Raw genomic sequence first — 15,517 nt, 5'->3', positions numbered from 1 at the left:
CATTTCAGACATGACATCAGCCTACAGAATAGTAGGCCTTTGTTCCTTTGTTAATGAAGTGTAATAGAAGTCGAGTAACATTCTCTTTATAGCAAGGAGGGGAACCTCTGTAAAGCCATAATTCCCTTTAGGGCCCAACCTTGGAAATTCAATTACCGGGCAGAACTGCTAAAAAGCTCAAATCTCCCATCAGTATGAATTTCTAAAGACTGTGTATGACTGTGATATTTGATTTCAGATTGGAGTATCCTCCTTGGAGAATGTTCACTACAGACAATCAGCAAAAAGCTCAAGGATGTGTGCCGGATGTGTGGAATCTCTGCCGCAGACTCTCCTTCTATCCTTAGTGCCTGCCTGGTTGCCATGGAGCCCCAGGGGTCCTTTGTAGTGATGCCAGGTAAATTTCTTCGTGTCATTGTCATTAATTACATATCACATCAATTCAGTCCACTCAAACTTAAGTCCACAGACAAGCGTAGAATTGTCTTCATTATATTTCTATGAGAGAAGATTGTATTTGGGGCTTAAAGATGGAAAACGTTCGATCCCTTCCATGGGAAGTGGTTTGTGATTTTATCATGTTTGTTGACCAAAGCTCGGAAGAAAGACTAAGTTCTGAGTATAATTGAGATCTCATAGAATCATGGCTAATGACTGTTACCTGACCCCAGTTTGTTGTTAGTATATGAAGATCACCCTCCAAAGAACTACTAAAGTAGACCCCACCATGATGCATATTTGAATATCCTTTTGAAGACATGCATTTGGCAGAATCCCACAACAGCCTCGAAGGGATGTTTCTGTAGTCTCTCTGATATGGTTGAAGATGAATGGGAAGGCAATAGCACAGTACCTGGTACACAGTAAGCTCTCAATAGATGTAGGTGTCATTTGTGGATGGCCAAAACATGTGACCACAGAATTTCTTAAGAATCTGGCTCGTTTTTTAAAACCAGCAACTAAGCGATTTTATACTTTTATAACCTATCTTTACCATCCAGATATTTCTTGAATCCAATGGGGGACCTTCCCCACTTATTCCTTATAAAAGTCAATAGTATTGTGGTGTGAGAATGGGGTTACTTGTCATCAATCCAGTGAGAGACAGATGTCCTCATTAGACCATAGGTTACCTCTGTTGCCTCTACCACTTGGGCAGTTACGTAACTTCTTTGTGCTTTTGTCCTCATCTATAAATGGGGATCATAGTTCCTGCCTTCAAATGCTATGGTGATCAAATGCGATAACTTGAATGAAGAGTTTAGCACAAATGCTGGCATGTAGTAAGCATTCATTAAGTGTTACAACATATATTGATTTTTATGGTACTGTTTCTATAGGATTGTTAACCATTTAGAACAGTACTTTATAAATTGTGAACAACCAGAGGAGGAAAGAAAGTAGGGGGTTTATTTTTAGAAATACTTCTTATGTAAGTAATTAAAACATTTAGTGGACTTGATCCAATTTTATCTTAACCTTTTCAATGTGAAATGAAACTTGGGTTATTATAGATAGCTATGTGCTCTGAGTCAGTTTCTTTGAAGATATTTAAACAATTGGACTCAACTTTGAGTGTGTATTTATCATGGCATTTTCATCAGACTCATACCACTCCAGATCATTGATTGATATAATTCTTTTTATTTTTTTCTTTAAAGATGCTGTCACAATGGGCTCTGTTTTTGGCCGAAGTACTGCACTGAACATGCAGTCATCTCAGCTCAACACCCCTCAAGATGCTTCTTGTACACACATCTTGGTGTTCCCAACATCATCAACCATCCAGGTGGCTCCAGCCAACTACCCCAATGAAGATGGGTTTAGCCCCAACAATGGTGAGTAGAAGACCTGTATGGATAGTGCTCACCTTCGTGCAGGGCAGAGCTGGATTATGGAATCACTGGGCTGCCCTGCCACATGGCTTTTCTGTATTGTAATAAACAACCCAGGAACTATAAAGAGGGGATAGATGGTTTGAGAATCTTTTTGGTCTTAAAGCTTTAATTTATCTGCACAATTAACAAAACCAAATAAATATTTTCCTCTTTTGGGCAATTGACTTTCTTCTGTTTTTCTTTTTCTTTTTCTTTTTTTTTTTTTTTTTTGAGACGGAGTCTTGCTCTGTGCCCCAGGCTGGAGTGCAGTGGCACGATCTCGGCTCACTGCAAGCTCCACCCCCACGGGTTCACGCCATTCTCCTGCCTCAGCCTCCCGAGTAGCTGGGACTACAAGCGCCCGCTACCTCGCCCGGCTAATTTTCTTGTATTTTTAGTAGAGACGGGGTTTCACTGTGTTAGCCAGGATGGTCTCGATCTCCTGACCTCGTGATCCGCCCGTCTCGGCCTCCCAAAGTGCTGGGATTACAGGCTTGAGCCACCGCGCCCGGCCTCTTCTGTTTTTCATTAAAGGCAAAAAATAATATCTGTGTGGCAGTGTTCTGTACTTGGGTGCCACTCTTTCAGTAAATATTTGAAGATGTGATTTGAAATGTTTGAAGTACTAAGCAATATGAAGAGAGCACCTTCCTTTAGCTAGTTGATGGGAATCTAATTTGCTATAGAGAAACTCCTTATTTGATTATTCTTAATGGAAATTTTTGAGTATCTGTTAAGGCATCTGTTTTAAAAAATGATCATTTATAAACTATAAAATGCTCAGTACTGTGCATCCATTTGCATTGTTTTTGAAGAAATTGTAACACCTACCAGTGTTTACTTATGGTAAAGGGGATGGGGAAAAGGATACCAAATTTTATGTCTGGTATGATTACAATGGATTAACAAATATATGAGAAAATAAAAGAATCATAGAAAAAAAAGGTCATGGTGATTGGGTTCTAGGTGATGGTTTTCACTTTTTATACTTTTCTTTAGAAATTTTCTGCTGTGGATGTACCTTACTTTTATAGTGTCGGGGAGGATTTCTTAATGAAAACATTGAGCCAGGTGCACCCCATGCCTGTAATCCTAGCACTTTGGGAGGCCGAGGCAGGCGGATCACTTGAGGTCAGGAGTTTGAGACTAGCCTGGCCAACATGGTGAAACCCCGTCTCTATGAAAAATACAAAAATTAGCCAGAAATCACTTGAACACAGGAGGCGGAGGTTGCAGTGAGCTGAGATCGTGCCGCTGCACTCCAGCCTGGGCAAAAGAGTGAGACTCCACCTCAAAAAAAAAAAAAAAAAAAAAAAGAGGGGAGAGAGAGAGAGAAAAAACATTGTGCTTTGATTTGCTTTTGGAATAGGTCTCCATTTTCAGGGCAAGTTCACGCCCATTAACATGCATTCATTCAGCCTCTGGTGTTTTAGATGCTAATTGGATACATTGATGGAGTCTACTGTGTTTTTGAATGGTGTCAACTTTAATGATTAAATTGCTGCTTTAGCTCTTTAGCCATGTTTTTATGTGCCTTTGGAGGCTATGTAGAGTGTTGGTTTTTATGTTACATTCTTGATTGCATTCTGTTAATACTTTACATAAGGAGATCATTGGAGAGAGCACAAAGCGAGAGAATAATTTGTAATAGCTTGCCCTCAGTAGGTCCTCCTGCATCTCAGTTCTTAATGTGTGTGTCCAGAATAGCCATATGCCAACAAAACATGACATAGGTTCAGTTGGATTATTATGATAATTGATATGGACTATCTTTTTAATTTTTGTGCTTTTTTTCCCCCCTCTTCCCTCTAGATGATATGTTTGTTGACCTTCCATTCCCAGATGATATGGACAATGATATTGGCATATTAATGACTGGGAACCTCCATTCCTCTCCCAACTCCTCCCCAGTACCCTCCCCAGGCTCTCCTTCTGGAATTGGTGTGGGCTCTCACTTCCAGCATAGTCGGGTAAGGATGATTTGGAGTACATTGTTTAAGACAACCACAGCCTTCAGGAAGATAATTCGCTTGACATCCGATCATCTTGTTCCCACACGCACAGTTCTTGATGGTCTGGGTCCTTGGTACAAGTGAAATAAGTGTGGGAAACTGACTGTAGTTCCATTTTGAATACAAGGCAGGAATTTGAAATAAATGTGTTATCGTTTCTGATGAATAAGTTTTAATAGAAGACTAGTCCTGTTACAGATGCAAGGGTTTTTTATGCATTGTTTTCTTAGCAAAAATTAGTTCTAGTTGCTTGCTGCTTCCCAGTTGTTTTTTTTTCAATGTTATTTTTTGCCGAAATAGTGGCTTTTAAGAGATCAGTACAACAACCGTACTTATTCAACAGTAACTGTGCTGATTGAAGAACAAGTTGTTGGTGATGGCTTGTTCTGAAAGGAGCCTGCCATGCTCTTTGCGTGTCCTGGCTTAGTCATTTTGCAGCCGCCTTCTTTCTAGCTGACCCACAGGAATGGCAAGAGCCACCAGGAGATTGATTTTACAGATATGTCCAGGTTAATGCCAGAGTATTAAGGAAAAAACCAGAGCTTACAACTGGTTTCATCTTTAAATATCTCAGGGATATTGGAGGTGAATGAACAGAAGATTTAAGAGTTAGAGGGTTCTGCCACAGCTTGTGGTAACTTTGCTTCAGTTAGATGATTCCTGCTGCATCACTGTATTGTACTGTTTATTTAAAATGTTACGAGATTGAGGGGTTAAGACTTAGAAAAATAGCTATGTCTGGTGTCTTAGACTGAACAAGCATAAGCAACCCTGCTCATACTCATTTATTTAGACACAAAGATGGATATAAAGGACTAAAGTTTTCACTGGGGGGACTTTTATTCCCAGCACTGAATTTATTAGACGATGGAGAAAAAGAAGGTTTCTAACTTAGATTAGTCACAGAGCAGGTGAGACCAGAGGAGGGCATCTCAGAGTGTTCCCATGTTATACCTGCCGCTGTTACCCTCTTCTGGAAGGAAGGGGTTTTAAGTCTGTTTCCTTTGCAGTTACTTACCAGTTAATGACAATTTGTTCATGGGAAATGGTTGTGATAGGAACAAAAACCACAAATTTTACATTGCCTATTTTTTTAAAGTTAAGTTTAATTTGAATTCTGTAGGTAAATAGCATAGTAGCTAAGAATGCATGCCCCACAGTCTGTTAAAGACAATTCTGAATTGCAGGTCTGGGCCTGCGGGCTTTGTGACCTTGGACAACCTAACTTCACCTCTTTTAGCCTGAGTTACCTTATCTGTGAAGTGGAATAATAGCAACTACCTCCCAGTACCTGTTTTTGTAATTCAGTTTATGCATTAACAAAGAATTGGTCATTAAAGTGTAATGTTAGTTGTGTAAGAAACAGAGGTATGCTGTGTTTCTCCCTTTTTTTGGAGCCTTAAGCACTAAAGTCTTTAATTCAGTGTCATGATTTAGACAGTGCTGTTCTGAAGCTAGCCAGGTGGCCTTTTTCAATCCTGAGCACCTGCAGCCAGGTGACCTCCAAGAGGCTTTAAGCATTTCCTTTTTTTGAAGCATTAAACATTCTTTGATATCCAGTTAAGACATTATAGCAGGGAAAAGAATGCCTTCAAAGTGGCAGTAAATTTTTTATTTTTTAATCAACTCAGAATTGATACAGTTTGATGTAGTAGCTGCAGATTATTTTTTCCTTCTAAACAGAAGGCTTTTTTTTTTTTTTTTTTGAGATGGAGTCTCACTCTGTTGCTCAAGCTAGAGTGCAATGGCGTGATCTTGGCTCACTGCAACCTCCGCCTCCTGGGTTCAAGGGATTCTCCTTCCTCAGCCTCCTGAGTAGCTGAGATTACAGGCATGCACTACTATGCCTGGCTAATTTTTGTATTTTTAGTAGAGTTGGGGTTTCACCGTGTTCACCAGGCAGGTCTCGAAATTCTGACCTCAAGTGATCTGCCTGCCTCAGCCTCCCAAAGTGCTGGGATTACAGGTGCGAGCCACCACACCCAGCCTAAACAGAGCCTTTTAAAAACAAATGGGTTACTTATTGCTTACATGAAAGGTACATTTTCAGTTGTTGAAGCTAGCTAAAAGAATTACAGATAAGAAAAATGTCAGTTGCAGCAAAACATAGTGAGCCTCTTCCAGGAGTCTCTTATTAAGAGGAATGCTGCAGATGAAAACATGGCTTCTCTGTGAGCAGATCTTGCACTACTGGCAGCTCAGGAACATTTGTGCTGTGCATGTACTGGTGTCACATTGTCCTGGTCAAGCTGGTGAGCTCTTGTGTCTGTGGTTGGTTGCTGGTGAAAGAGCACCTGCGTATGGTAGAAACTTCTGCTGTCAGAGATTGTAATCTTTCCATTTTAGTTTGTTACATCACGATGCCATGGAATTGATCTTCCATCCCATAGAAAAGAAACCCAAGCAAATAAATCCGTACTTAGTTGACTGAGGCTGTCAGCTTTGCTGGCATCTTCTCTATGTGTGCAGCAAAGACAGTGCCGGCCCTGCTTTCCTTTCTCAGCCACCTGTGGCTTTCTGTGAGATGCTGCCACAAAGGGGATCACTCACTGCAGTGTGCAGAGTGAACTGACGAAAGTTTGTTTTTCAAGGTTTCAGATAAATGTTGATCATGCTTTTGGGATTTTTGTTTTTCAGAGCCAGGGTGAGCGTCTTCTTTCTAGAGAAGCACCAGAGGAACTAAAGCAGCAGCCCCTGGCCCTTGGGTATTTTGTATCAACTGCCAAAGCTGAGAATCTTCCCCAGTGGTTTTGGTCATCGTGTCCCCAGGCTCAAAACCAGTGCCCTCTCTTCTTAAAGGTTGGTTTGGTATCATATTAGAAGTTTGCAAGGAATGAGTGATTTATGCTTAAATTTGATTTTGCTTAGAAATTTCAGTTTTAGGCATCATAATCTTATTCTGTTCCTTTTTTCTCTTGTATCTACTTACACTCTGAGGAAATTTTACAGTTGTAGGTGGAGAGTAGAATTTAGGAGGACCCAAAACCATGTCACAAAGAAATGAATCACAGTAGCCCAAGGAGGAGACAGTGGGGCCCAGAGGGTAAATCTAGGGTGGATACATGGGGTTCAGTGTAATGGTCTTTCTCCAAGTCTATATTGCGTCACTATCAGTAAAGTTAAGCTTGCGTCGAGGGTATAGTAACCAGCCGTCCTCTTCCTCCCCTGCCATGGACTCCTCTCATTCTTCATTAGAGCAGGGTAAGAGTCGGCTAAAAACATCTCACATTTGCACTTCCTCCTTCCTTTATATTTCTTGGAACCTTTTAATCCCAATTTTAAAGGTTTTAATTTTAACCTTTTAATCCCAATTTTAACCTTTTAATCCCAATTTTTTTAGCTCTGTCTGCTGAAAAAGCTTAGCAGCAATAAACACCTCTGTTGCCACAATTGTGGTTCCTACACACTGTTGTCACTTAAAGGTACTATGGTTATTTGAAGATGACTGATTCCAGGTATGAAGCAGGAAATGTTCCCAGTGAACCTAGGGCATCTTGTCACACCTAAAAGCAAGAAAGTTACCAAAGATCATGATGGTCCATCAGGGCCTCAGGAGCCATCTTAGAGGGCAGCTCGATTGTCCAGGGCTAGGATGGGACCGTGTGATCATTAAAACAAATGATGACAGTGATAGAATGAAACAAATCCTTGGTTCATAATTGTGTTGGAAAACAAAAAATCAGTCATTTTTAACTGCTAGAGCATCAACTCAGTCTGAAAATAAAAAATAAAGAGAAAGCATTTATATATTGCCTCTCGTTTACATATAAAGTAATACCAAAACCATTGGGTGAAAACTTGATGAGGAACTTTATGATGGGTGTAGTACGCTGGTACCACCTGAACCCAGTGATGAATCATGTTACTTCAGGTGGGACAGTAGACATTTCGTGCCTTTAATCATTTGTCACGTACAGATCATGTTGGCTCATGATTTTAGTAAACCAAATATAAAAAGACATTTTTGAGATAATAAGGGAGCATTATCTTATTATCCTGCAGATGGGGTGATTGGGGTGATAATATTAAGGAATCATTGTGAATTTTTATTGTGTGATAATTACTGTTATGTTTAAAGGTCCTTATGTGAGATATCTCTGACTTTTTACAAGCAAAATGATACAATATTTGTTTTATGGGTTTTTTGGTTTTTTTTTTTTTTTTTTTGGAGACAGAGTCTTGCTCTGTTGCCCAGGCTGGAGTGCAGTGTTGCAATCACAACTCACTGCATCCTCATCCTCCCAGATTGCTCAAGCAATCTTCCAGCTTCAGCCTTCCGAGTAGCTGGGACTACAGGCACAAACCACCATGCCCAGCTATTTTTTTTTTAAATGTTTTGTAGAGATGGTAATATTTGTGTTTTGTTTAAAATAATTCAGAAGAATGAAAACAAAAAAGTGGTGAATATTGATAATTGTTACATCTTGGTGATATCAATTCATGGGACCTTATAATATATTAGAGTATTTTTGTGTGTGCTAGACTATTTCCATTGAAGAAACAAAATACAGCAGACCAAAAAAGCCCAAAAAGTTTGCCTCCCCACCCCCCCCAACCCTAGGATGAGAAGTTACTTGGGATTACCTTGGGGGTTACTGAGCAGGTTAAAATTTATAGACTCATAGAAACTCTGACTTCTAAGGACTTTTGGGAGCATCTGCTTCTGGCAGACATGGCCTCCCTCACTTCTGCACTGTGATTGTCTAGACCAGAGAGGTAACTCCCTTTGTTTTTTCACCAGGCTTCGCTGCATCACCACATTTCAGTAGCACAGACAGACGAACTTCTGCCTGCCAGGAATTCTCAGCGGGTTCCACACCCTCTTGACTCCAAAACTACGTCTGATGTTTTAAGGTAGATACCAACCTAGGCATCATAGCAGTGCAGTTTGAAATGATATTCCTTTACTGTTGTCTTTGCAAGGTGTTTTAATCTAAGTGTGGTATTCATAGAAAAGAAGCTGCCATTTGTGCAGTGAAACATTATCTGATGAGTCAGTGAGAGCTGCAGTCCCCCATAGCTGCATGGGACAGGGAGTGTGACACATTGGATTCAGTTAGGCAGTGATATGCATTTATAATTGCCTTTGCTTCCCGTTCAGAGCAAGCACTTCACGGTGATGAAGAGAGGTCAGATCTCGGGGGTGGATAGTTAGAAGACAGTATCTGGAACTTTTAAAGCACCTCACATTGAAAATACTTTTTATGCTTCCTGTTTCTTTTTTCTTTTTTTTCTTTTCTTTTTCTTTTTTTTGAGACGGAGTCTCGCTCTGTCACCCAGGCTGGAGTGCAGTGGCGCGATCTCAGCTCACTGCAAGCTCTGCCTCCCAGGTTCATGCCATTCTCCTGCCTCAGCCTGGGTGACAGCTTTTTTTTGTATTTTTAGTAGAGACAGGGTTTCACCGTGTTAGCCAGGATGGTCTCGATCTGCTGACCTCATGATCCACCCACCTCAGCCTCCCAAAGTGTTGGGATTACAGACGTGAGCTACCGATTATGTTTTTTTTTTAAATGAACTAGAACATAAATGACATAGTAGGGAAATGCATCCCAGAAATGGGTATTAATCAAACCACAGACATTCTTCATCTACCTTGAGAAAAGATACAGGCCTTTTCTAATGTTTTATAACTCTTAAATGGTTAGGAAATGATAAGAAACTGTACATTATAGATTAATGTATAATTATAGTTATGGATAAAAATAACCTGATCAACATAAATTTGGCTTCCAGGCCCCCTAGAGCAAGGGTCCCCAACCCCTGTCCATGCCTTGTTAGGAACCAGGCCGCACAGCGTGCGGTAAGTGGCAGGCGAGCGAGCATTACAACCTGTGCTCTGCCTCCTGTCAGGCAACGGCATTAGATTCTCATAGGGGCACAAACCCTATTGTGAACCGCACATGCAAAGGATCTAGGTTGTGCACTCCTTATGAGACTCTTAATGCCTGATGATTTAAGGTGGAATAGTTTCATCCTGAAACCATTCCCCACCACGTGGAAAAATTGTCTTCCACAAAACCGGTCCCTGGTGCCAAAAAAGGTTGGAGACTGCTGCCCTAGAGGAACACTGCCCAATAGAAATATAATGTGAACCTCAAATCTAATTAAAATTTTTCTTCTAGCCACATTAAAATAGTAAAAAGAAACTGATGACTTTTAATAATATATTTTATTTAACTCAATATATTCAAAGTGCTATTTCAACATGTACCAATATAAAAATATTCATGAAATGTTTACATACTTTTCTTTTTTTCTTTTTCTTTTTTTTGGAGATAGAGTCCTGTTCTGTCACCCAGGCTAGAGTGCAGTGGCATGATCTCACTGCAACCTCCGCCTACAGGCTCAAGTGATTCTCCTGCCTCAGCCTCCCAAGTAGCTGGGATTACAGGCATGCACCACCACGCCTGACTAATTTTTGTATTTTTAATAAAGATGGGGTTTCACCATGTTGGCCACCTGGTCTTGAACTCCTGACCTCAGGTGATCCACCGACCTCGGCCTCCCAAAGTTGCTGGGATTACAGGCGTGGGCCACTGCACCTGGCCTCTAAGTGTTTGGGCTCCAGTGCCTCCTTTTACCTGCAGTCCACACAAGTTCTGACTGGCCTCACTGGCAGAGCTCGGTGGCCATGTGTGGCTGGTGGCTACTGTACTGGATAGTCCATGTCTAGAAGGAAGGAGGAACATGAGACAAGGATGAGGGAAAGAGCCTGGGGCAGGTTAAAGGATGCCTTTGAGACCTCCTTCCTGCTAAGATCTGGAATGTGTTAGAATCTGAGAACCAGCCTGCCCCTCTTGAGGCTCATGCCCCTGCTCTGTGTGTTCTCTTTGGCAGGTTTGTTTTGGAGCAGTACAACGCTCTGTCCTGGCTTACGTGCAATCCGGCCACCCAGGACCGTACTTCCTGCCTTCCCGTCCACTTTGTGGTGCTCACTCAGTTGTACAATGCCATCATGAATATACTTTAATTGGAAAAGCACTTGTTCTCTCTGGCTCAGTTCCTTCTCCCTGCAACCTCAGTCCAAGGAACCTGCTACACTCTGCAAATAACCCACATCCTTTTCTTCAGACCACTCTCCACAGTCCTGCACTGTGATTCCTTCTCAGCAGGCACATGTCAATTCTGCAGTGTTCATTACCAGAGTGACTCCTTGACACTTCTCTCATGGACCTGGAAACTTCCATACGTGGTGACTTTCAGCCAGTGCGGTGGTGTATGTAGCCCCCAACCACTGGTCCCAGGAAGTGGTGGTGGTTGGTGGCTTTTCAGCGGGAAACAGAAGAGACAGTGTCCTTTTGCACAAGAGTCTGTGTTTTCAGCCTCTGTATACAATTGAGGGCAGTCTAGCCCTTTGGATGAAATCCTCTAGTTACTGGTGTATGGCCTGTGGGTTACCTGAACTCCATAATCTGGGACTTTTTAAAAATAAGAACCAGCTCAAGTACATGGTTTCATACTGGGGTTCCTGTCTCCCTAGTGCTCCCATCCAGATTGGCATGAGTGCTTCGGTTGACTTCACACCTGTGTGTGGATGCAGAAGGTCTGGAGACAGCTTCATTTTGTTTATTTATTTTAATTTGTTTTGTCATATGGTTTTTGTGACTTTGTTTTTTTAATTCACGAGGACCAGGTACAGTAGCTGAAACCCAATTCAGATCCACCATAGGATTCTTTGACTACATACCTCTGTCCTAGAAGCCGGAAAAGGAGTAAAAACACATTGGGGAGATCATGCCTAAAAGTAATATATTCAAAACCACCCAGCAGTAGGTTTTGTTAACAACAAACTGAGTTTTAAAAGTTCTGCCATGTTAAGTGGCCAGCATTTCATGAAGGATAACATTTTTATACAGAAGGCAGTCAAGCTCAACTCAGAGCCATGGAGGCAAGTACCTTAATTAGTTTTATATAGTCACAACGGAAATATATTTTCTAGTGAATTCTTACCGAAAGCCAGGTCTCTCCTCTCATTAGATCAAAAGGGACTTATGTACATACAACAATTGAAAGTGTTTGCTCATGAAATCAGTTATAAATATGGTGAATTTTTTCTGGACCATAGGAATATTATTTCAAAGAAATATTACAACTTAACCATTAAATTAGTACTTGAAGTTGAGCCTTTGTGGTGGGACTTTTTAAAAAATGCCTTTTTAAAGCATTAATGGCTAATTGAAGTATTTTATGACTCCTCATTCCTGGCCCAGAGGGTTGTCTTTGAAACCCTGTTTCTAACCCTTGTGTTGTGTGTTTCTGTCTGAGGGCAGTGGGTGTGTACTGGCCTCCCGGGAGCCACTGTGACCAGGCCTTTGAGCTCTTGTCATCTGTGGAGAGAATCATGCAAATTTTAAAAGTTCTTCCAAGAGACTTCCATGTCCTGGTTATTAACAAAAAAGGAAAAATGTAATAATTGATATGATTTTGTAAAAGTATTTTTCTTGAAATAATCTAAAGTTTAAAACATTATATTAAAAAAAAAGTTGTGTGGTGGGAATGTGAAAGCAGAGAAATAACTTGTAAATGGATAATTTTCTTCTCTGTACCACCAGTTGAAGGGGGGTTGACTTTCGCAATGTATAGGATAAAAAATCTGATATATCAAACCATTTGTATCTAATGTGTACAGTGTAAAATTGACTTTAAAAATATTGCAGTGCTATTTTTTCTTAATCAGAAAGGAAAATTCTCAAGGCCTTTTGAAGAGCATAAGAAGATGAAGATTGTAAACTTGTATAAAATTATCTTGGTGAGAAGACAAATTGTAAAGTAGATATTTGTAATCTTTTACCACTTTGGGGTTGCTTTTTTCCCGGAATTCATCAGAACTTTGAATTTTTTTTTAAATGGGCTGTTTTTAATGCAGGGGCTTTTCTTCCCTAGAAACCCAATTCTAAGCAGAAAAAGAAAAAAAAACATAAAAAATAAAAAACCCCTACAAAAAACTTAAAAAAAAAATGGCAGCAAAGGGTAGTTTTCATCTGGTGTCTTTTATTTAAGTTTTTTAAGTTAAGAAAAGCTGGTGACATATTTATACGTTTTTGTGCAAAAATAAATGAATGGCAATAGATTTTAAAAAATCTTATGTACTTCTGTGTGAAAAAGTCTGTATAATATTTCCCTTAAATATGCATTATTTTACTTGTGAGTTTTTTACTGAATTAATCTGAAATGTACAAGCCCTGGATTTGCTACAGAATGAGAAGTTATTTTATTTTTTTTTATTTTTAATTTTGGAAATTCTGCAGAAATCAGAACTCTTACCATGGTTTGAACAAAAAAAGGGGAAGTGGGGAGGGGAGAAGGGTGGGATTGTCCAGCATGCTTGTATGTATATTTCAGAACCTTTTTTAAATGTAAAAGCTGTACATTTCTGGGAAGTTCTGAATTTCTTTTGTTTCCTTTTTTCCTTCAAGCATTTTGCAGTGAGCTTCTTTTATATATAGCAAACAATTTGAAAGAATACAAAAATATGTGAAGTTCATTTAAAAAAATAACTACAGTATAGCGCTGGTACAGTACACTAAAAGACTTTGATAAAAAGAAACAATAATAAAAGGCCTCCATTTTAAATGTCATTCATATATACCTTGTGGATGAGAGCTATATACTTTTACACACTTTTTTAGAGGAATAAATTATTGAATTACTGAAACTTTGAGTGGCTTTTTTCCCTTCCCCTCCTGCCTTTGTATAAAATTATCTACACCTGCTCAAGAGGTATATAGATTGAATAGCCCTAGATTAATAGCCAGGCTCTACCTTCCAGTCAGTGAAATGGATGTAGAATTTTACCGCCCTGATCACCCCCAACAGCTGTTCTGAAATTGTATTCTTATACTCCAGGGCACAAGTACATTCCCGGATCAGTTTTTAGATGCTCACACACACAACACTGAATCAACTGTTGTGAGTCGATGAGATCTAATGGTGTCTCTCAGCTGTAAGATTGCGGTCAATCCTAGCACAAATGACAAGTCTATATTTATATTCCACTGCCTTTCTCTTCACAGCTTCAGCCAGTTTCTTTTTGATGTCTCTTAGAAATGACAGATACATCTCTCTTTGCTGTTTTCCTGATTTGCAGGCTGGTAACGGGGGTTTGGCATCTGATACACCACACACAAGTCCCTGTTGGCTGCACACTATCTACCATGCTGTTCCCTTCTTGGGTCCATCAGCTAGGAAAAGCCACATGTTCTAGCGAGAGTTGCGAGGGTATATTTTGTATACTACCCTTGCAATATCTCTCATTAAAATGGTTAAACCCCAAGACTTGGCAGAGCTTACAATAAACATTTGAATAATTGGAAAGGCCTTGCTTTTTAATCTCCCTTCATCATTTTAGAAATATACGTTGTTCTGAACCTAACATTATCAGAATCCAAAGATAAAGCTATTGAGACAACTCAGCCTTCTGTTATTTCATCTGCAAATGAGGGATGAGGATGATTCCATGAGAAATGCTTTGCAAACTGAACGGCTTGTATCCATGTTACAGCTGCACTGTTGAAGAAAGGCTGAGAAAAGTGAGGCCAACTCTTTGGTTAAAAGGTAATAGTGATCTCATCCAGTTACTGCCTTACATATATAACTTTCATGTAGTCCTGCAACAACTAAATAATCAGAACTAGGAGGTACTTTTACAAGCATTCAGTAGCTTCAATGCTTAGCTCATACATTGGGTGGTACTATATTCAATGATGAGTGTTGGCTTTATAGTGGGAATGTCATTTTCCTAACTGCCCCATCTGTACCAATTCAGCAACTGCAGCAAAATCTCTTTGAGGTAGGATAAATTAATTACTGAATGCATTTCAATATCTTGCAAGTTAGATGTAGATAAGCCATCAGCCTTCAGCAGTTTGTATCACCCAGATTCTGCTCTTCACACCAGTTCACTCCCTCCAACCATGTGGTTATGTGGTTTTGTTTTTACTATTCAGGAAGTCATGAGCAAAGGTATTTGTTACCAACTGGGCATCGAAGAACCACTAAAAGTCTTTATAAAAGTGCAGTTCGTCTATGGGTTTTTAAAAGCAAACTTCTCATAAGACATATACTGCAGAAGCATAAGCCACATACTGAAAACAGTCTGCCTCTTGTCATTTACAGTCAAGCCAGTATAGAAAGGAAATCGTGCTTTGGAATTCACCGCACGCCGAAATCCTATCAAGATGCAATTTTCACTTATTACCATGTTATCTTGGTGTTAAATGATTCTCTTGTTTATATCCCCTTGACACAAAGGTCACTTTAACAGTAATTATTTCATGTTATTAATACCTAATGAGACACCACTAGAAAATTCTGTCGTGCCAGGTAATTAGAGGGTTGTAAAGTTTGCCCTGGGCATCCTGCTCTGCCTGGAACCAGATTTACCAGTCTTCCTCCGCTTTGCTTAAAATTCCAGGGTCAAGTTTAAAAAAGATTTTTTGACACTTAACAGCTTCTAGCTAGAACGCTACATCATGAAGCAGGTAAGAAATAGAAGTTGATGAGAAAGAGAGTGTAATCTCCAGGAAGAACCAAAGGATTGATTTTTCTCTGTTAAGGTTATTTCCTCAATGAATTTAAGTTCCCAGGTGACGGGAAGACCCCAAGACAGACATTCCCGTTAGTCCCACT

The 15,517-nt window shown here is 40.0% G+C and overlaps 1 protein-coding gene across 4 annotated transcripts in view; it reads left to right on the top strand.

Moving 5' to 3' along the window:
* MED13L (mediator complex subunit 13L) overlaps positions 1 to 13,544 on the top strand; it is a 320,312-nt gene extending 306,768 nt beyond the window's left edge. For all 4 annotated transcript variants that reach the window (XM_050748556.1, XM_050748557.1, XM_050748559.1 and 1 more), the window contains 6 exons: positions 239 to 397; positions 1,662 to 1,838; positions 3,690 to 3,847; positions 6,527 to 6,688; positions 8,631 to 8,743; positions 10,727 to 13,544. In XM_050748556.1, coding sequence (XP_050604513.1) covers positions 239 to 397; positions 1,662 to 1,838; positions 3,690 to 3,847; positions 6,527 to 6,688; positions 8,631 to 8,743; positions 10,727 to 10,859 — 902 coding nt within the window. In that variant the 3' untranslated portion in view covers positions 10,860 to 13,544. The remainder of the gene's footprint in view (positions 1 to 238; positions 398 to 1,661; positions 1,839 to 3,689; positions 3,848 to 6,526; positions 6,689 to 8,630; positions 8,744 to 10,726) is intronic.
* The last annotated feature ends 1,973 nt before the right edge of the window (positions 13,545 to 15,517 follow it).

Source organism: Macaca thibetana, chromosome 11, assembly GCF_024542745.1.
Source record: "Macaca thibetana thibetana isolate TM-01 chromosome 11, ASM2454274v1, whole genome shotgun sequence".
Lineage (NCBI taxonomy): Eukaryota > Metazoa > Chordata > Mammalia > Primates > Cercopithecidae > Macaca > Macaca thibetana.
The sequence above is the reverse complement of the archived record's forward strand: the minus strand, read 5'-3'. Positions and strand labels throughout refer to the sequence as shown.